The 23,879-nt window shown below is 37.9% G+C and overlaps 1 protein-coding gene across 1 annotated transcript in view; it reads left to right on the top strand.

Annotated features, from left to right (window-relative positions):
• rassf3 (Ras association domain family member 3) overlaps positions 1-23,879 on the top strand; it is a 52,230-nt gene continuing 28,351 nt past the window's right edge. Inside the window, exons 1-2 of the mRNA XM_053508943.1 lie at positions 1-277; positions 15,563-15,696. Coding sequence (XP_053364918.1) covers positions 1-277; positions 15,563-15,696 — 411 coding nt within the window. The remainder of the gene's footprint in view (positions 278-15,562; positions 15,697-23,879) is intronic.

The raw sequence follows: 23,879 nt of genomic DNA, 5'->3' as shown, positions 1-23,879 counted from the left end.
ATGCGCAAGGCGCGAGGAGCGAAGAAAGCTCCGGTCCCGCGGGACCCGCACTCCGACAAGAAGCTCAAAGACGCCCCGAACGACCTGCTCAGATGCGCAGACGACGGAGGAGCGGCTCCGCGCGCCAGGAAGAAGGGCTACAAACCCCCGGATGTAAGGAGCATATTCGGGGCGCAGGGAAAGAGAGGAGAGGGACATGAGTTCAGAGAGGAGACCTCGGAAGGATGGTGCGATGTCTGCTTTGCCATCATCTTCCAGGGGGGCCTGATGTGCATAGGTGAGTGACAGCTCGAGACTACACTTTATATCCATTAGACATTTATCCTTTAGGGGATACAACACAAGAACATTCCAAAGCACCTGATCTAGTTCTGGATTTCATGATCTGGATCAAGTGTGCTTGGATTAAAGGAACTTCAATCCAGTAAGAGTCTGTGATCCCTGGTCACAAATATAATAACATGTACATTCCAGAGACCATTCATTTCTTCTTTTCCCTAAATGCAAATGAACCATATCCTACACAAAATCTTCCAGGGAGAAAATGATCATCTTTATTATTAAGTATTCTCAAGTTGAAGGACTGAAGATTGAGTACACCTTTGGGCGGGTCTTCCAGCAATATTTAAGAATGGCTGGGAATACGTTTGAGAAAATTGATTTGCTTTATTGCAGAGCGTGTCCCGTATCCAAAAAACAAAGCATAGGTGACAGGTGTGCACTGGATCCACACACACACTGACACACACACACCTACCGGTATGTTGACAGACTGGTTTGTAGTAAACCTCTATATTCTGTCACTGTTTGCCAACAATCTTAAGAATTTCTGCATTTTAAAGGAATATGTATGGTTTTCATGGTCTAAGGCATGGTCTTCAAATTTTCATTTAATAATACGATCATTTAGTCACAGTCTTGGGTGCTGAGTCTATCTGTTGGGACTAAACAAATAGTGTATAAAGTTCACAAAGCTTTGTCTAAACTGAAGTTAAGGCAAACACTTGACCTTTTCAGTCGTCCAGCTCTGAGTGGTTTTAATAAGTTTAGGGTTTGAACATTATATAAAATACTTGAGAGCTGTGTTGACTTGTCCAGCTTCTGTTGCCTAGTAGGAAGTTCAACTGAAAGGTCGCGTTCGTACAGATTCCTATCATATGGCTAACATGATTTATTCCCCTTCAGTGTCCGGATGGAAACCTGTCCATTTGCATTCTTGCCTATTAGATCTAACTTCCCACTCTGTCACTAAAATGCCGTCTCCAGGCTGTAGATTTTGTACTCCTTTAGGTAGTTGTTCATTCACAAGAAGTGTATGATATGCTTACTCAAATGTAACACTTGGACTAAAGGTGACTTTCACTGAAGCTTCTTTTCCCACCTTCTTAATGTAACACCTGACTCAGACGGTCAAATAAGCCTGTGAAAGAGTAAGGCAGTCACTCGATTTAATAATTAGGATAGTAGCCACGCTGTACGCCACCTATCTTCATTTTTTATTATATATCATATGTAATTGTGACCTTGGCACATTTTTGAGGCTACTTTTCTGATCTTGGAGCCATTTATATGTGAAAATTAACTTTGGCGATCTTGCAAAACCCGTTGTATATCTTTAAAAAGATATTTTGAAATTGAAAATAAAAGAAGCCAGAAATATATTTCATCAAAAGATTGTACAGTCATGGCCAAAAGTTTTGAGAATTACATAAATATTGGAAATTGGAAAAGGTGCTGCTTAAGTTTTTATAATGGCAATTTGCATATACTCCAGAATGTTATGAAGAGTGATCAGATGAAATGCATAGTCCTTCTTTGCCATGAAAATTAACTTAATCCCAAAAAAACCTTTTCACTGCATTTCATTGCTGTCATTAAAGGACCTGCTGGGATCATTTCAGTAATCGTCTTGTTAACTCAGGTGAGAATGTTGACGAGCACAAGGCTGGAGATCATTATGTTAGGCTGATTGGGTTAGAATGGCTTTACATGTTAAAAGGAGGGTGATGCTTGAAATCATTGTTCTTCCATTGTTAACCATGCTAACCTGCATTGCGTTGCATTAAAATGGCTTTACATGCAAGGATATTGTGGCTACTAAGATTGCATCTAAATCAACAATTTATAGGATTATCAAGAACTTCAAAGAAAGAGGTTCAATTCTTGTTAAGAAGGCTTCAGGGCATCCAAGAAAGTCCAGCAAGCGCCAGGATCGTCTCCTAAAGAGGATTCAGCTGCGGCATTGGAGTGCCACCAGTGCAGAACTTGCTCAGGAATGGCAGCAGGCAGGTGTGAGCGCATCTGCACGCACAGTGAGGCAAAGACTTTTGGAAGATGGCCTGGTGTCAAGAAGGGCAGCAAAGAAGCCACTTCTCTCCAAAAAAAACATCAGGGACAGATTGATCTTCTGCAGAAAGTATGGTGAATGGACTGCTGAGGACTGGGGCAAAGTCATATTCTCCGATGAAGCCTCTTTCTGATTGTTTGGGGCATCTGGAAAAAGGCTTGTCCGGAGAAGAAAAGTAACAGTAAAGCATCCTGAGGCCATTCATGTGTGGGGTTGCTTCTCATCCAAGGGAGTGGGCTCACTCACAATTTTGCCCAAAAACACAGCCATGAATAAAGAATGGTACCAAAACACCCTCCAACAGCAACTTCTACCAACAATCTAACAACAGTTTGGTGAAGAACAATGCATTTTCCAGCACGATGGAGCACCGTGCCATAAGGCAAAAGTGATAACTAAGTGGCTCGGGGACCAAAATGTTGAAATTTTGGGTCCATGGCCTGGAAACTTCCCAGATGTTAATTCCATTGAGAACTTGAGTTCAATCCTCAAGAGGTGGGTGGACAAACAAAAACCCACTAATTCTGACAAACTCCAAGAAATGATTATGAAAGAATGGGTTGCTATCAGTCAGGATTTGGCCCAGAAGTTGATTGAGAGCATGCCCATTTGAATTGCAGAGGTCCTGAAAAAGAAGGGCCAACACTGCAAATACTGACTCTTTGCATAAATGCCATGTAATTGTCGATAAAGCCTTTGAAACGTATGAAGTGCTTGTAATTATATTTCAGTACATCACAAAAACAACTGAAACAAAGATCTAAAAAGCAGTTTAGCAGCAAACTTTGTAAAAAAAAAAGTACTGTATAAATGTTTAGACATTTCTATAATATTGTGTAAGAAGATACTTCAACATGAGCTATGTTTTTAATGCAGTCTAAAAGCTTGCTAGCTTGTTCAATAGTGGCTAAATGGACCTATGCATAATGGTTTGAGTTCATAGTCAGCTCACACTTGTCTGAATGTCTGTGATGCTCTTGTGATGCATATTATTCAGAGTGGAATCTATAAATGAGATTTTCACTTTTTTTTCTTTTCTTCACCTTTTAAGGTCCTACATCTACAGTACATACTACATATTCTAAATATAACGGCTATAGAGTTTTTATGTAGTTGTGAGCTATGCAAAAAGGAAACAATTGTCAGAAATGTGTTCAGGAGAAGATGTCAAACAGGTTTTCCCAGGCTGCCACACATACAGTAGGCACTTGTTTTCATTTTTCCTGTTTTGATTTGATAGAGTTTGCATTGCAGTACGATATACCTGTAGCTTGCTGATACTTCAGCTTGTTTGGTGACATTCTGTAGGTTTTAGGAAAGTGTGTTTAACATATAGCTACATTCTTAAAAGGGTAACACCTAAGCATCACATGTACAGTAAGTAATTTTACAGCTTAGAGCTCAGCCTTCTGTGGAACTAATTATATTCTAATATTGCCAAATAACTGTCATATTTAGCCATTTTGCATGTATGATTGTGTGTGCTTGTGCCCTGTGATGGATTGGCACTCTATCCAGGTTGTATGAAAAACAGACTTTACTGGCACATACATTATACAGTTTAACCCCTGTTCACTTTATTAGAAACCTATATACAGCTACTTATTCATGTACTGTAGTTATTCAATCAGCCAATTAATTGACAAGATTGTATTGCTTAAAATCATGTAGATACAGGCCAAAAGCTTCAGTTTATGTTCTCAAGAATGGGACATCAGAATAAGGGAAAATGATCACTTCCAGGTCTTAGATTCCTATAATTGACTAACAGAAATAGAAACGAAAATGGTCTTCTGCTGCTGCAACTTTAAGTTTTAAAGCTGTAAGCTCATCACAGTTATGAAGAGTGGTTATTTCCGTAAATGTGACTAATAGGCTGTCCAGTCTCCTCTGACCTCCCTCATCAAGAAACTATCTCCTCCCACAAAACTGCCGGCCCATGGGTACTTGTTGTTTTTCACACAGTATATTATTTAGTTACTACTTATGATGTGCTTTGTACATGTTTATTGTTCAGCAATCTTTCTGAATATTTCAATAATAAAATCTTTATACATAGGGACAATTCCCCAAACCTGGCAATTCGACTAAAAGAAAGTAAGCAAAGAGCCTTAAGTAATATTGTACGTTTTACTCTTTTATGTTTAATGTTGTGCAAAGCAAGTTTCTTCCTGTTCTCACTTACCTTATGACAGCTAATAACAGTTGCTTCCTCACTAGCCTCTCTTTAATCTGTGTATTAAAGTAAAAAATAAAAGAAATGTGGCATATGTTACTAAAAAACATTAAAGCTGTCGATACTGAGTACTAGGGTTGCACAGTTTGGTTAAAAAAAAAAAATCACATTGACCTATAGGCAAATTACAATATGTAACTAGTAAACGTAGCACTACAGAGGACCATGTACACTTCTTGTGTAGAAAAACTTATCCACTGACTGTTTCAAGGTGCTGACACTGGAGACTCCTTCCAAAAATTGCTAAATATAAATCTCCTCATAGAAACTCCACCATATCATGTTTATGTCAAAGTTTATGAAAGGATTTTAGGTATATAAACCTCTGATTTGTGTTATGATAGTCATTTAAGGTTTCATTTGTGTCCTACTTATGCAGTATTAAAAGGCTTAAAGATGTGTGTCCATAATGGCAGGACTTTTATACCTACGTGAATTATGATAATGGCACATGCTCGACAGGGTAAAAATGAGATCATGAATAGCATGAATAGCTATTGCTTGCTTGTCTGCATTGTGTCTTGCTATTTGACACCCACCTGTTGGCTCCACTAATATCCATCTGCCCGTTTGTGTAGCAGCAGTGGCAGTGTGTCTAGAGTAGACACACTGCCCTGTGACAACATAATGATGGATAACAATGGACCGCCCTCCGACCAGCTGACTGACCACAGTAGAAAACCATGGGGCCACAGACACACACATACACATGAGCAGGGGACTATCTGAAAGAAGGCGGTATACAGAGGAGCGGAGGAAATATAGAGAGTGAAAGACATTTCATTATGGCCAAAGAACTGGCTTATCGTATGCATGGGAGACACAGATATGTCTGGACTTCTGCGTAAGGTTTTTGGTGGGCACCTGTCATGGCACTGAGGAGGGACTTTAGCAGGACGCTAAGGAAAATAACTGTGTTCTTCTACTGTTTCTCTAAAGTGATGCGCCGTTCAGGACGCTTAGAGCTCAGCCTTCTGTGGAAACTTTCTGGTAAGTTCGGTACCATGCAGTATCTCTATGCGGGTGTCTGTTGCTGTACATGAGTTGACTGGTGATTGGTAGGAGACTTTAGATTGTGAAAATAAAATCGGGTTCTAATTTAGAGACTATTTTTTGTTGTCTCAATATGTGTTTATGTTGTCTCAAAAATACACTGTAGAGTATTTCATATGGCTCATATCATATTTAAATGTAAATTGTAGCCCATTGTGATGAACACGTTCATTTAATCCTTACATGGGCTTTTTTCAACACAAGCTACAGTGCAGTAATACAAAAATACTTGCTTGCCATTTGTAATGGAAAAAAACTGGATGGAAACTTTATATATGAAAGTCCTCATTATGTTATACGTTATAATTATTAAACTTGCATTATTAAAAGTGTTGATGGGTGCATTGCATTGCTCCTATACTTCCCCTCTTAACCTAGAGTGTCCTCGCTCTGGAATTAATGGTTAATCAGACTGATCAGACCACATTACTTTTTTCAAGTCCAAACAGAAAAATTTTTTTTTAGTTCGCTTCACTAACAAGTTTATTTTTATGGTCATACCGCTGCTTAGCTGCTTTGTTGCTTTCACATTGTGCATGTGGAAACCTTCCTAGATATGGTTTCTACTGTCAATATTTTATGAAGCAAATTCGCCAAGAATGTTAGCGATCTCTGATTACCTTCATTAAGTTATTTTTCTGACCACATTCCTTCTGCAAACTTGGTTTACCATTATCTTTGAAGGTTAATACCTTTATATTTATATTACCTAATATTTTCTGTTGTGTATAGAGATGGAGCTTAGAGTCAAGAAAAAGTCTAGCTCATATAATTTGGTCCAGTGCTCCCATGAAGAGGATTGAGCGGTTACTGAGATGATAATGATGATGATGATGATGATGATAAGGAGGAGGAAGAGAAGGACGACAGGTTGTGTTGATTTCAGGTCCTATTAGTGCACTATGTTGGCCAACATGGATGGTGGAAAATACTTGAGACTGTTGTATTTGGTACTACATTACAGACGTTTTTAACATGACAGCCATTTTGGAAGTGACAGCCATTAATTACAAGCGACTGTTGGTTAGGATCCAGTCAGTACTATCCCCATGCCTTCTACTTCTGTTTACATGCCGTACTTTGTATTTACAGATCAAAATATATTTTGCCCATGCATGTCAGTGTCATTTTTTATGGCGTTGGCAGAATTTCTGATTTGTTCCTTGGCATACAATTAATGACATTACATGATTAATATTAATACATTAAGTGTGTGAACTTAGCTGAATCATACTAGCCTGGGTTTTTAGCCACAACACGTTTCAGAACAACTGTTTCTCAGTTCCAGAGGGAAAGGTTAGTAAGGAAAGCTTAAACGGTAGAATGTGTCTGACTTCCTTGTGTGAATGGGATCACAGTAGCTTGCCATATACATTCCCCACCCTGGGAACATCCTTTATGGCTGATCTGTGACTGAATAGTGATGTAAGATCAGTGAGGAGTTGATGGGCAGCTGAACGACCTGCCCTTTGTTTAGTAGTTTAGTGTTGTTTCAGGAGCCTATTAGAAGCAGAGTCTGCCGGGAGCCGAAAGGAATGTCGTCTGAAGCATGTGGAATTCCTCATTCTGGTGTTGTCCCGGGAGAGGGGAACAAGATGAGGATGTACATATAAGACTCTATATTCCTGAATGGATCAGCTTATATGGGCATCATGTCTGTATTAGTGGAAATAAAGTTCATTGAATGTGGTATAAGAACAGGTCTGTCAAAATGCAACACAGGATGTTTAGAAAACTAATTATCATTTGGTATGTTCACTCTCTTATAAAGAAAACACATACTTGATTTAATGGAATTCATTAACCCAAATCCAGCTCATTAAACCAGCGAGTACTTACAAGGTTTTTTTTTGGTCTGTCCCCGTGCCATCCAGCGATGGATACTCCCCACCCTAGAGATATATTCTTCATTTCTGTGGCAGTTACTTTATGGGTAGGGGTTGCTAGCTCGGTGCCTGATTGTCATTCACACACTATGGGTATTTTGCGAATGCCAGTTAGTCTAACCTGCACGTCTTTGGACTGTGGGAGGAGACCAGAGTACCTGGAGGAAACTCCTCAAGCACATTGGAGGACATGCAAACTCCATGGCCACAGATCCCGAGGTGGGAATTGGACCTCCAGTGCAAGGCGACAGTGCTGACCACTAAGCCACTGTACTTGCTCCATTTACTGGGGTTAGAGACATGAGTCTTTAATAGACCTAATAGAGTCTTTAAAATAGTACTTTTCTAATTTATTCTTCCTGTATTAAAGTCTGAAATTTAGTGAAAAAAACAAGATGTCGAATTTATAACCTTAAACTAATTATTAATGATTTAGCATTTAAAGCTATTCTGTAATGTCAGTTGCTTGTCTTTGTAAGAAAGGAATTTTATGTAAATGGCCCTTCACAAATCATATGACAGTGTGGTATGTGATTAAAAAAATATAGTATTCAATGAAAAAAAGTAGCAGGTGTGCCCCAGAGCAAGATCTTACCCACACATCACACACCCACACACACCCACCCACCCACACACACACACACACACACACACACACACACACACACACACACACACACACACACACACACACACACATTAGTGCACCTGTTCAAGGAAAGAGAGATCGAGATGTACAGATGTACATTCTTCTTGGATCAACATACAGTACCTTTCACCCAGTCATTGCAATGTGATGTCAGCTGATGTCACACACTGCATGTTTGAGCTACTTTCTACATTACTTTAGATACACTTGTTAAAAGCTTGTTTTTGGCATTTCACCTACTTTGAGTGCTATATATCCATTTATTAGTGTAGTTAAAAATATTAATAAAAGCATATAAAAACGAGACCATAAAACTTTACAGTTGAATTCTACCCACCTCCCAATTATATTTTTTTTGGGTAGCCATGTATTATTTGTCAAGTGTATGGAACTGATTCTGTTTCCCAAGTATTGAGTAGTTTAAACTAAAGTAACCCTAATCCAGATAAAAAAATCTACCCAAGTTGAATGAGTATAAACAATATAAACATGGTCATAAGCAATCCACCCCATCCAGAATGCTGCCACCCGTAAGCCAGGGATGGATTGAGTTGCACAGGAAAGGGAAATCTTGAAGCAAATACAAAATGTGTCCCCTCGAGTACAATACATTTGAGAGCATCACCACTGATGCAACATGGAGAGACACCTGGCTATTAAAAGCTTATTGAACAAGTTTTTTTTTTAAATAAAGGTAAAGTTTCTTTTGCGTTCAAGTGTATAAAATGTTTGTGTTTTTTGTCTAAAGTTAAAAAAACAAGTTGAGACTTAAGTATTTAAAGGTCACAGTGACTAAATGTATTTAAAAGTCACAAGATTTTGACTACCAGTGGACGTTAGGCCATGTTTTTAACAAGGTTTTACATTTTGCATAAAGGATTTGGGTAAGAGCTTAGAAATAGGGTTAGAACGAAGAAAAAGAATGGATTTCTAAGAATTTATTAAAAGATAGAAAGTTAAATCTTTTACCAAATAAAATGCATTTTTAAACTTAATTAAAGCATGTTTTTGTTAATAATAAAAATGAAAATATGAAAAGCAAGTGAACGGGTACACAGATGATTGGTTTGTTCAGAGGAGGCAAAAGAACACAAACTTGCCTTAAAATATGCTTCACTACAACTCAAGTTGACGTACTTAGTACTGTACATGCTCGAAAATGTACTTTAAGTACAAAAGTATTGAAACAAGTTTATCTATCACACCAAGTTACTGATAAACAGCAATTGACGTTGATGCTGTTGGAATTAATATGCAAGTCTAGGAAAGATTGATTGAGTCAGGAATTGGTACAGTATGGTATATAACATTCTTAGGGTCTTTCTGTAGCTTGGCTAGCTAGTTGCTATCATTACTACCCGGTATAATGCATGTAGTCCACACAGATAAACATTGGGTGGGATCTGTTGCCCAGATAACTGTCATCTCCTTGGTGGGCTAACCAACCTGCACTTTCAGAATGTCCTGGCAGTTGTTTCTGTAAGCTGGAATGCTTGGACTGGTGGAATTCCTGTCCTTTCCACATGGCGTCATGCTAGGTTGTGAGTGACAGCATAAAAGCTTTTGCTTAGATTAGCACTGTTGTGTGTTCATCAGCTGGAAAGGAACGCGTCTCGGTTTAAAATGTAATGTAGAAGTATTTTTTTTGTTTATAAAAATGTAGTGAGTAGAAGTAAAAAATACGAAAATACTCGAATAAAGTACACACAAACAAATCCTTAAGTAACTGAGTAGTTGTACTTAATTACATAAAACCCCTGATTACAGCTGTAATGTAACTGATCACTTTTTAAAGATAGTAATTTTGTAATATAATTAGTTACTTTAAAAAGTAATGTCCCTCAACACTGGCTGATTTGATACCAAAACACATGGTGTATGTAGTCCAGTGAAGTGAGGATGAGGAGGATGAGCACAGGGGAAACAACACTTCAAAATCACAATCAGTAGCGTACCTAAATTTAAAAGATATAATGGTAAAGAAATTCAACAGGTGATGGAGGTTTTACACGAGACCACAGGACGATTAAGAACACTCCACATGTCCATTGGGAAGGCCGATCCCAACAAGCTCCTTTTGAGGTCACATGGAAGTACAGTATAAGATGTACGACCATTATACCTTAACGACTCCCCTTCATTAATGAACACCTTATATTGTACATTAAGGGGCCTGTTTAGTTCAGAAGAGAAACAATTCATGCAAGATATATTTGGCAATCCCTAATCAAGGAAACTAAGAGTCTGAATAGCAAGATCTATAGTGCTGTGTAGCTTTGTTAGAAAACAAGATAAGTTGCAAGTCTTTAAGGATTTTAGGATTGCTCTGTGTTGTTTTAACCCATCTTACCTTTAACCCGTACCACTTTCCCGGTCTCTGTGAAAGAAACAAATCCCCACAATATGATGTTACCCCTATAATGCCACTACTCCCGTTAGTGTCAGTGGCTCTTTACTGATCTTATCTTTAAAGATTTCATCTTTTGCTTTTCTGCAACTGAAGGTATCCGCACTCCGACTTGGGACATTAACCTACCTTGCATGTCTGGACTGTGGAAGGAAACCAGAACAGAAAAAGGAAACATGTTATCTCTGTGACTGTAACCATGGCATGGTTGTTGTTGTCGGAAGGACTTGTTTGAATGTCTCAGAAACTGCTGACTTCCTAGGATTCTTACCTACAACAGTCTGACAGATGAGTGACAAATAAATGAGAACAATTGATAAGAGAAGTCAGAGAAAAAAGGTCAGCTTGATATGAGCTGCCAGGATGAATAGAGTAACTTAAATAATCACTCTTCACAAATGTGGTAAACAGAAAATCATCTCAGAATGCACAAAATATCAAACTTTACCTTTTCTTTTTGTAAAAATTTTCTGTCTAATCCCCTCAGTATTACAGACCATTTTGTGCAGGTTTATGAAACATAATTTCATATAATTCCATTTCAGTTTCAAGCTGTAACTATTCAAAATGTGGAAATGCTTTTTGACAATTCCCCATTGAGATTTTTAAATGCATGAAGTGTGTGATTAATTTCCTTCAGTTAATTCACTTTTAGCTAACAAAAGCGTATTCTCACTCTTTACCCTTTGATCGCCGTGCCCGTCATAGCTTAACTATGGAGACACGATTTGATAGGCAAACTTACCTCACTCAGCACATGCAGAACGGGAGAGAGAGTGAGAGGACGGCAGAATGAGAGAGTAAGAAGAAATCACAGATACTGTAGGTTGAAAGTGAACTGTGAGTGCGAGAGAGTCGAGGGATTGATTGGAATTTTATTGTGCAGCCTTAATAGCATCCTGGTGTACTGTATTTGACAAGTCCCTGTCTGATGAAGGTTCATCAAGCAGGCTCAGAGCTAAGTGGTCATAGAGGGAGGGAGGGATGGAGGATGGGAAAGAGAGAAAGCAGAGGTCTCATCTTCATGAGGCTTGACTGGAATGGGAGCAGCACTGTGCAAACTTTCTATCAAAATCACCCCACAGTACAGGCGCAAATCGTCAGGTAGGTCATGATAACGGGGTGACTGACATGTCATGACTGATTTCTGCTTCTCTTTACGTTGCTGTGTGTTGTGCAATGATTGTGAGTGCGCACGAGAGGGCTGGTGTACAGGGCATCACGTTTCCCAGCACGCACTGAGGATGCCCTTTACCACACCCTCTCCTTGCCTTCCAGTCTTAAATCAGGCTGGATTAGAGAGCACTTTCTGGAGCATGCATAGTTTTTGCCACTTTTATGCCTTAATGCCAGCATGTGGGAATAAAAGACAGGAAGGAAACTCACTTACTTTGTTCTTTAGAGCTGGAGATTAAATGTGCGAAGGGCTTGTGATCAGCGCTTGAAATCATTGTCATTTTGTTATTGTCAGGTTTCCATGGCTGGATAAATGTAAACAAATCAGACAAATGATACTACTTGTAGTTATTACTACTAATTGTACAGTATATAGATGCTACACCTTTTTACTTTTGCCTGAGAAGTTTGTTCTTTACTGGTGATGTACGAATTGTAGTTGTTGTTTTGGCTTGTCACATAGGAGTGCCTGAAAGTATGCATTGCTTTTTCTGCAGTGTTTGCATATTATGCAAACTGTCACCCTTTCACTTTGGGTTATTTGTCTTGACTACCTGAGCTGTAGGTCTACAAAGTAAGAATTACAGATTAACAGTTTATAAACTATGTTAGTTAATGTATATATATATATATATATATATATATATATATATATATATACAGTGGTGTGAAAAACTATTTGCCCCCTTCCTGATTTCTTGTTCTTTTGCATGTTTGACACACTTAAATGTTTCTGCTCATCAAAAACCGTTAACTATTAGTCAAAGATAACATAATTGAACACAAAATGCAGTTTTTAAATGAAGGTTTACGTTATTAAGGAAGAAAAAAAACTCAAAATCTACATGGCCCTGTGTGAAAAAGTGATTGCCCCCCTTGTTAAAAAATAACTTAACTGTGGTTTATTACACCTGAGTTCAATTTCTGTAGTCACCCCCAGGCCTGATTACTGCCACACCTGTTTCAATCAAGAAATCACTTAAATAGGAGCTACCTGACACAGAGAAGTAGACCAAAAGCACCACAAAATCTAGACAGCATGCCAAGTTTCAAAGAAATTCAGGAACAAATGAGAACAAAAGTAATTGAGATTTATTAGTCTGGTAAAGGTTATAAAACCATTTCTAAAGCTTTGGGACTCCAGCGAACCACAGTGAGAGCCATTATCCACAAATGGCAAAAACATGGAAGAGTGGTGAACCTTCCCAGGAGTGGCCGGCCGACTAAAATTACCCCAAGAGCGCAGAGACAACTCATCCGAGAGGCCACAAAAGACCCCAGGACAACATCTAAAGAACTGCAGGCCTCACTTGCCTCAATTAAGGTCAGTGTTCACGACTCCACCATAAGAAAGAGACTGGGCAAAAACGGCCTGCATGGCAGATTTCCAGGGCGCAAACCACTTTTAAGCAAAAAGAACATTAAGGCTTGTCTCAATTTTGCTAAAAAACATCTCAATGATTGCCAAGACTTTTGGGAAAATACCTTGTGGACTGACAAGACAAAAGTTGAACTTTTTGGAAGGTGCGTGTCCCATTACATCTGGCGTAAAAGGAACACAGCATTTCAGAAAAAGGACATCATAACAACAGTAAAATATGGTGGTGGTAGTGTGATGGTCTGGGGTTGTTTTGCTGCTTCAGGACCTGGAAGGGTTGCTGTGATAGATGGAACCATGAATTCTACTGTCTCCCAAAAAATCCTGAAGGAGAATGTCCGGCCATCTGTTCGTCAACTCAAGCTGAAGCGATCTTGGGTGCTGCAGCAGGACAATGACCCAAAACACACCAGCAAATCCACCTCTGAATGGCTGAAGAAAAACAAAATGAAGACTTTGGAGTGGCCTAGTCAAAGTCCTGACCTGAATCCTATTGAGATATTGTGGCATGACCTTAAAAAGGTGGTTCATGCTAGAAAACCCTAAAATAAAGCTGAATTACAACAATTCTGCAAAGATGAGTGGGCCAAAATTCCTCCAGAGCGCTTTAAAAGACTTGTTGCAAGTTATCGCAAACGCTTGATTGCAGTTATTGCTGCTAAGGGTGGCCCAACCAGTTATTAGGTTCAGGGGGCAATTACTTTTTCACACAGGGCCATGTAGGTTTGGATTTTTTTTCTCCCTAAATAATAAAAACCATCATTTAAAAACTGCATTTTGTGTTTACTTGTGTTATCTTTGACTAATAGTTAAATGTGTTTGATGATCAGAAACATTTTGTGTGACAAACATGCAAAAGAATAAGAAATCAGGAAGGGGGCAAATAGTTTTTCACACCACTGTATATATATATATATATATATATATATATATATATATATATATATATATATATATATAGTATTTACTTACCAATATAAAATAGAAATTTGCCTTTTAAAAAGCATGGGCCAAGATGAGTAGTAAAGTTATACCTGTAGTTCATGCTCTAGGTTTCTGGTACTTAAACAGGAATCCTTGCAGTAAAGCTAAGATACATGTGTCATGTTAATTAGAATTTTGTTTGCTTGTTACATTCGTTCTTTAGTTATTCTGGGCAGTATTCGTATACTTTGCCAATATCAGAAATTCAAGAAGCTTAGACAGCTGCAAATTTAGATTAGCGTTTCTTTACTTTAAACAATGTAGGTGTATGCATCTAAAACATAAAACAGGATGATAAACACTCCAGAGTCTGTTTAAATACAGTAACTGATTACGCCACATGTGCAAGCTTAGAGCCAGGCTAAGTGTGAGCATGCTTATAGTCCAGTGTTGGGAATTGTAGTCCGTGATGGCCATTGTTGTAGGCAGTGATGTGTTGTGGGTAATGGAGTTTGAGGCAGACTCTAACTGTGTTATAACAGCCAGTGTTTATATAGTGGAAGGTTCTTGATTCAGATTCAGTTAGGTCCTTAAGCTAATTTTCTCCTGGGTTCACTACATGTAGATCACAATTCTGCCCTTATGGGGAAAAAAAGGCAAAATATTGTAAAAAAAATAAATAAATAAATAAATAAATAAATATATATATATATATATATATATATATATATATATATATATATTGCAATGAAGATAAAACCTTGTTTTTCATACTTATAATTGTCCTATTTGAACATTATTGAAACTTTATGCTGCTAAAAAAATTATACACACACTTTTACTTTGTCGGTGTGCTCTGATTAATGCCTATAAAGTTTTTTTTATAATTTTGCTCAAACCACATTAACATATAGGAATATTGTAAAAAATATCATATACATTAAGATATACATTTAAGCCGCAACTAATACAATATATTAGTCTGTATATTGTAAATATATTTTTGAATATGAATATGTTTTTTTTGCTGTGAAATATTAGTTAGTATCAGTTAGTGTAGCAACGAGGGATATTAACATTATAAAATCTTTTCAATTTACCAGTAGATCAGTTAATATATAGAGAAATATATTTTCTTTGCGTAAGGGCGAGGTTGACGGAAACATCCAAATGGCAGCAGGTACCAGTGCAACCCTGACCAGAATTAAATTAAAATATTGTAATTGATAAAATAAAGGAGTTATTTTATAACTTTTCCTGATCTGTCTAATAGTTTTAATAGTTGATCATAAGATTGAGAACCTCAGCTTCTGGGTTTCTAACTAAAAGAACATAAACTCCAGTGACAAGTATTTGTAACTTAAAAGATTGTGTTGCGTACATTTGTCTTGGTTGTGTAATCCTTCAAATTATATATTTGATATGAAAAGGTTTATGTTATGTTATGATATTTTGTATTATGTTATGATATCTTATGGTATTTTTGTCCTCATTTCATCTCTGCAGGTTGTAAGTATACCTGTCACACACAGTGTCGTGATCATGTGACACTCGACTGCCACCCGAATGGATCTTCTAGTGATGTTGCACTGAGTACCCACAGCCAAGATCATCTCAATAACAACCAGGCCTCCCACAGTGTAAGTTCTCTCTATGTGTCTGTATGTATTTTATGTAGTTCAATCTGCGATTTAAAATCATAAATGTTTTATGCCAGAAATGCCTTCCAGTGTAAAAGCAGTTCCAGAGATCCTCAAGATTCCATTTTGTCATATACTGTATGTTTTCTTATTTACTGTTAACAAATGGCTTGAAGCTGATTCATTTCACCTGTTTAGGAATTTTGTGTGGAAATCAAAACTATTGCACCGCTAGCAAAGGGGGTTGGGCTGGGGCTGATTTGTTTCTTGTCCGCACTATAGATTCAATCATTAAAGCCAGTCATTGGGGGGTTGAGATTTATTGTCTAGTGGAGCTAATTTATTAAAGCCATTTTGACTGATACCGCCATAACACATTATTAATCATGATTAAGAAGGAAATATGTGGTTTGAAGAGAAAAAAAAGTTGACTACTAGCACGCACTGCTTTTCTGTTTATTGTGCTTGTTATTTGGAAGAGGCATGGCAACATTAGAAAACAATAGAAAGGGTAAATTAGAAATTGTCCTCCCACTTAATATAATGACCAGCTGTCACTTATAATAATGTAATAATAACCATATCAACTTTCACCACTTTTTAACATCACAGTCTTTTGTGATCACTAAGCATATAAATAGTTCAGAATAACAACAATACAGAGCGATAAAGTGTACAGGTATGTGGTTATCATTGGGTTTGTAACAAGCACTGTCTACCAGAGGGAGCCAAAGCTCAATAAAAGCTCAGTTTCACAGACGTCTGTTTATCAGCACATAGAGAGTGTTTCTATATTTCCTTTAATCCAGTTGCAGCATTTTAAATTATGTTAACAATACTATATTACTGCACACTAGTGTCGCTCCAGAAGAAATAATTTATTGGTGCTACAGAAAGCCATAAAGACTATTTCACTGTTGTTAGGATGATGAAGTTGTGATTTAAAAAAACAACAACATTATGCGGGTGTATAAAAAGCGTGCCTCATTCCTAAGCTTGGCCAGAACACTTATTATCTGTTTCAAGCATGTAGTTATTTCACTACCTTGTGCTCCTTCAGCTCACTGGTAAACATCTGTAATTTCATGTAGTTAACACACACACATACTGTACACACACACATACTGTACTTGCTTGCTTTGGTTGATGTCTCACCTGATAAAACTACAAAAAGCAATGGCTAGTTTTCAAGGACAGGAAATTGCAATCAGAGCAGAAAATATCAGGCCTATTTCTGGCTCGTATAAACTAGATGAAAGGCCTGCAGTGTTTAAGATGCCCTCAAAACCACAAACCAGGCCATACACACCCATGTGATACTCATTTGTAATGATTGTGGCCCGGAGAATGTCAGCTGCCAGTTTGTAAAAAATATCACAGTCTCACTCTCTTTCTGAAAGAGAGAGAGTGAGAGAGAGAAAGAGTAAGAGAGAGAGAGAGAGATTGTGTCAGCTAATGTATTATGTGTTTTACACTAAATCTATTTATTGTATACCCACTTTCTCTTTATAATTGATACTAAAAAAACCTTAAAATACTTACCACGGTCTCTGCTGGCGATCTATGTCACCAATATGTGACTCGGTAATGTTCTTATAATAAAGTGGTCTGCAATATGTAACTTTCTTTAATGGTGTGAACTAAAACTCATAAAAAAATAATAATAATAATCTCAATAATTCTCAAATAAACCTTCCCATGATGCATTGCTGCATGTTCTGTGTCACAGTATTTGAGTGTCTAAGTACAGTAGGTTAGTTTGTAATTTGGGCTTGACATTGGGTGGGGTGCCCACTTTGGGACATTCCTATCAGGATAGGGTGAGGATTCAGCTGTCTGTCTCCTTCTAATTATGGACAATTAGAGAGGCAGAGGCTTTATATTTCAGCCCTGAAGCATGGAGGTCTAGCATGTCTTGCTGTGACCCACTGGCAATACAGAAGCGTGTACAGTACAAACAGACTTAGGATCATCCTTTTACTTGGTATTTAGGCAGGAATTCCCACGCCTCATTTCATTTTTAGCTCCATTTCCCGTTATGTATGTAGGCGCAAGTCTGTAAAGGAATCCCAACAACAAAACATTTATGTCCCGACTTTTTTTTAAACATAAACTTATAAAACTATGGAAACCTGTAAATCTATCCTCTCTCTCACCAAACCGTAGGACAACCTGAAAACCCACAATCCGTAATGGCAGCAGTATAGTAAAGTAATTTTAGGTACGGATGAGGAAATATGTGAAATATAATTTGCACATTATCTGTATGATGAAATTGAACATTATAACAACAGGATGATGATTTGTCTTGTTTGGATGTCTGGCAGTAGAATCATTGAAGGTGTTCAGAATTTGTCATTTAACAGTCTATCACCTACACTATTGCTCAAAAGTTTGGGATCACTTTCTAACTCCATGGTCGTTCCTGATTTCTATTCCTTTCTACATTGTAAAGTAATGATAAAAGTGTTCGAAATATGCAAGAATCTCCTTTGAACAGTTAATGTATCTGCTACTACGTGATCTGTAAAGCCTTCCTAAAGGCTCTAATCCGAGATGCTGTTAATTGGTGAATTCTGAGGCTGGTAACTCTAAATGACTTTCACCTCTGCAGCAGAGGTAAGTTTTAGTCTTGGTTTCCTGTGATGGTCTTCATGAGAGCCAGTTTTATCATGGTGCTTGATGGGTTTTGCAAATGCATATGAACAGTGCTAACCACTACACCACCGTGCCGCCCCACCTAAATATCTTTTTTTCTAAAAAAAAAATGATCAAAGCAAAATCCTACAGTACTATTACTATTTTTTTTCCAACTTTTCCCAAAACTCCAATTCATCCATCTTCTAGACATCATGTATTTTGTGTACAGAGTTGCGGACACCTGTGCCAGGAGACTTAGGGCATAAGGCAGGGTACACCCTGGAATCCTCTCTAAAAGCCCTTCTAGCAGCACTCCAAGGGATGGGAATGTGGATTGTGCACAAGGGGGGTGGACGGGCGAACACACACACACACACACACACACACACACACACACACACACAAACTACTGCAAGGCCACGGTGCTAACCACTATGCCACTCTGCTGGCTTACGTACTGTACAAGTATTAGCTTTGGATTAATCAGCATATAGACATATTCGTTTGTTAAATCTAAAACACTGACAGCTTGCTGTTTGAAATGACGTAATTCAAACCGGCAAATTACCGCTTAAGACGGAACATTGAATTATATTGCAAATAAACATATTCATGTTTAAAACTTGTATACATTTTATATCTCTGCAGTGATATTGTAATATTTTGCTATATGTTTAAGTACTGGCTGTTCCTTTATTTTAAATTGACAGAATAAACGTAGACTGTGTTTAATTGGATCTCACTGAGCACCGGACTGAATGTCCTGTACCGTACTGCATGAATTTAAATATGTGTACTGTTACACCCCTATTTCACATGTATATATTCATTTGTCTGTATTATGATAATCACGAATAATGTACTGGTACTCTGTACCAAGTTGACAATGATTACTATGGTTCTGAGAATCTCACCGAATGACTGAAGTGCAACAATGATCCAGGGGGTAAAAACACAGACAGTTGCAGGAAAAAGAGAGACTTTCCCTCCAGGAAACAGGCACAGGATGCAGAGCTGAGTCCCCTACACAACACACACACAACACACACAAACACACACGAGCCACTAGAGTATACATTCCATTAGCAACATACCTCATCAGGGTGTTGGCATGTACTGTACATACGTATGTACTATATGTGCAGTACATTACATAACTTTCCAGAAGTCAAAAATCCAGGCAAGCCTAAAGTTAAAAACTAGAGAGGGTTACCATACAGACATGGCCTTTAAGAGCTTTTCTGTGGTTTGGTGATCTGAAAGGATTGTTCCACCAAGTCCCAGGACACGACGTGTAGGAGGATATGGATTTGATCTTGGTAAGCATTTCACTGTTTCAACCATTTTTCTGGCAGGTTGGTGGAACCCGGCAACAATGATCCATAACATGACATTTATGAACATAAACATGACCACTAGAACCACACAGTTACATATGAGAGCAGAGACGTCACAAACCCACTTTCATATTGTGTAGCCGAGTGTGTGTGTCTTTGGTGGTCTGTTACGTTTGATGTCAGTCCCACAGCGTTCACTCACTACACCGCTTAATCCTGTTTATAGGGTCTGGGGCCTATCCCACACTCATTTCACACACTACGGGCAATTTGAGACCGCCAGTTAGCCTAAACTGCATGTATTTTGACTGTGAGAGGAAAAAGGATTACTTGGAGGAAACCCACCAAGCACAGGGAGAGCATGCAAACTCTACGAACACAGATGCGGGAATCGAACCCGGACCATGGAGGTGCAGGGGGACAGAGCTAGCCACTAAGACCACCGTGCCGCCCCACAGAATTCAGTACTCTTATCAACTGTTACATTAAATTTTACAGTTTTGTCAGATGAATTAAATGCAGAATTTACATTATTTGTAGGACAAATTTGAATCAAACACTGTTTCACTGGTCTGTAAATACTTTTAATGTGGATCTGCATAATGTCTCTTGAGTCACTTCATGCTATCAAAAGCTTGTTTACAAACTATACTTGTGTACAGGAATATTATAGTTCGCATTTGTTAGTGGTTAGGCAGTTTATTGAGGAATTAACTGTGTGTGTGTGTATGTGTGTTTGAGCATGCATAAACACGGACCATACAAGTCAAACTGGAACTTTTGATTGTGCAGAGTAACATCCCAATTATAAGAGTAAAAACTGTCTTAATTTCTCAATATAATCTCCTGCTACACTGATGCACTTATCCCAGTGTCTCACTAGTGCTTGGATACCATCAAGGTAGAAATTTTACTCCATATCCCTGACTTTACAGGAACTCCTTTAATGGCCCAAAGATGTGGAAATGGCTTGGAGTTACTGTAGGTCAGGACTGTGCAGGGAATGTGGCAAGAACTCGTAGACAAGTTGGTGACTGATTATGTGTACAGTTCCCACGGACAGATGCCTCTCCTCCATAAGTTGGAAACAGGTTATCCTTTGTTTGTCAAGGATCAGATGTTCCAATCGCTGAATGTTCACGGTTATGAGTGCAGTGAGCTTGGAGCCACCTCGTACAGATCGACCTTCTTTAAAACGTTTACACCATTTATATATTTTATTTAAAAGTCTTATCATATCATACTATGCCTGAAGTCTTCTGTAAATGTCAAACAATTTTACTCCTTCGATCACAAGAAGTCCTGATCTGACTTAAACGCCCCTCATATTTTAGCCTGTGTTTGTGTTTATTGTAAGTCAGTTTATTTTATATGCGCATGTGTGTTTTTTTTTTTTTTATTCTGCTTTTGGTAACTCGTTTCATGTGAGTCAGACTAATTTGATTAGACTGATTCTGTTAGGCTTTGGTCATTATTAGATCTGGAGTTTGTCAGTAAAACATCCGCAGCTTGTCTCCATCATTAATAACCCCAGACAAGACTGATAATGTGTAAAGCAGTTGTGAGTGTATATTTTATCAGGGATTTCTTCCAATATTGAGAGATATAGAGTAAAACATTATTTGTGATATTGCTGTGTTCCCACTGGGATCTTAACCAAGCAGGTCCATTCTTGCATCTTTTAGGATGGTTGTGTAAAACCATAGTACTCTGATAAAGAAACTTAATAATGATTCCTGATAAGCCAAGTCCCCTTTGGCTAGGCACAGCTTTGAAATGTAGATTGGGAAGATTAAGCAATGTCACATGAGAGGGAGTGCTGTTGTACTGATTATCAGCATGGCTGTGATTTGGTCATATGGACGAGGTCGTAGCCTGGGTCTAGTTTTGTAAATGTGCGTTGTTATGCAGGAAAAGCTGTTGAAAAGTTGCTGGAGTTACTAGATTTCCTTAAAACCTGTCCAATCCAAAAAAAAAATAAACAGGTTTTAACCAAAACAATGTTTCTGCTGATAATGCACTTTATTATGTATTATTATACTGTGTGTTTTTCAGCTTGTTCAATTTCGAGAAAGTTAGCACATAGTCACATATTTCGACAAGGAATCCTGATCACTCATTTTTTATTTTCCACTTCCTTAGATGAGTTCATCCTTTTGTGTCATGCAGGCTGATGGGCTCATCCATAACTCACTCAGAGGCCACTTGATATTTCCAGCACTTACTTCTTTAAAAGCATAAGCAGGACGGTTTCATTTTGAGATCTTGAAATGTCTGTCCATCCTCTGGATGAACTCCTCCCTTTTGTCTTCTGGTCAGGATGATTCACAGTGATGCGTCATGCTGTACACACTTCCTACTTTCACACACACAGTGCCCTTCACCAGCACAGGTTTTTTTTTTTCTGTTTTAGCACCACATATTGATTTTGCATGAACACAAAGTTGAAGGAACACACAGCGGTACTTTGACAGTCCTTGACCAAACAGAGAAAGTGAATGACTGAATCCGTGGAGTCCTGACAGGCAGACAGATGAGTGTTGCTGTAGCTACACATAGATCAAACAGTAATAAACTGCTTTTCCATGGAAATTTAACATGAGTTGCACCGTGTGAAGAACGGAGCATCGGTAATTGCTTCCAGCTTTGACCACACTCTGAATTAGGCTCAGCTGTTTCAGCTAGAAAAAAGAGAAAACTCAGCAGTAGGTTTTAGTTGTAGGCATGTTATGCTGTACAGTTTTATTTTGTAATACCAATACCGTTAACTTAAAAATGCTAAGGAGTGGAATTTAAGATCGCTCGCCTTTCATTTACCTTCTCCCTTTAATGCTTAAGGAAAGTAACCTCAGTCATCAATAAAACATTTCCCAAAAGTGGGAACCACAGACCTCCCTCTTTACAGTCTGTGGTTTTTGTAGTTATTTATGCCATAAACCACAGGGCTGTTTTGCTTGTTTCGCGCTGTGCACCCTGCTGTCAGCAGGTTTTCATTAAAATGATTGTAAAGTGGTACAATTCAGTTGTGCAGTATTTAAAATGCATACTTTCAAAAAATAAAGTAGGTACGAAGGTACAGTATCATAAAGCAAATTAACAGACAAATTTTTCTTGATGTTGGGAAAATGTTTAGTGGTGTATTATAGCCAAAACCAAAATTCAGAAAACTTCGAACTGAAAATATTGTAGAGAGTAAAATTATTTTTTATTAAAAATAAATATATAGTATTAATTTATATTACTTAAGATTGTAATAATTTATTTAGATTGTTCTGCTTTTTTTTATTATTTGTTGGATTAAAAAATATACTTCTTGTCAATATAATAATAATAATAATAATAATAATAATAATAGTAATAAAAATAATAATTATTATCATTATTATTACTATTATTCGTGGTCTGCATATTTGTGCACAATTTAATACTCATGGTAGCGAGACTATACCCATCATTCTCAACGTGTTACAATCACTATCACCTGTGACTTATTCCACCTTGATTAGCATCACTATGTTAGTTCTAGTTGTTTTTTTAGCCTCAGGTTATCAAGCGTCTGTTGTTATTGTTATAAGTGGTGTCACGTGTGTACCACAAACTTGCTCATAGTCTGTTTTGCTTTATGTTCACATTTCAATGATAAAGTTGTTTTTTCATGTTTTTTGGTTGTTTGCTTGCAAAAAAAAAAAAAAAAACCTGCATTTCCCCTTCAGTGCATCTCCCCTTCCCCCTCCGTTTATGTGCCGTGTTAAGCCTGTAGAGAACATTTTTTTGGGGTCAAACAGGGGTAATCCTTGAAATGGTGTCCCAATTGTTGATGCGTCTCTCATTTTACAAAATAATATTCCGTAATGGGTTCCATAATATTAAATTTCCTAAATCGGCATTGTTCCCTTCCATGCAAAGTCAAGTCGAGTCAAGGCTAAGCGTTGTGCTTAATCTGTACAATTCAAATAAATCTACAGTATGTGTTTATAGACACCACATTAAAGTGCACCTGCACTGGAAAGAAATCTCTCACTTCACCTTTAATTTTTTTTTTTTTTTTTACAAAAGACCAAGATCTAAACAGAGGTACTTTTGCTTCCTCCATGTGTAGACAGTGTGGCCTTGAGGACGTCACACAGGCTTTTGATTACAGAGCGCAGACTGACAGACAGGTAGTTTTAAAGGCCTACTGATCCTCCGTGGATCCAGCGAAAGGCA

This window comes from Clarias gariepinus, chromosome 12 (genome assembly GCF_024256425.1).
Source record: "Clarias gariepinus isolate MV-2021 ecotype Netherlands chromosome 12, CGAR_prim_01v2, whole genome shotgun sequence".
Lineage (NCBI taxonomy): Eukaryota > Metazoa > Chordata > Actinopteri > Siluriformes > Clariidae > Clarias > Clarias gariepinus.
The sequence above is the reverse complement of the archived record's forward strand: the minus strand, read 5'-3'. Positions and strand labels throughout refer to the sequence as shown.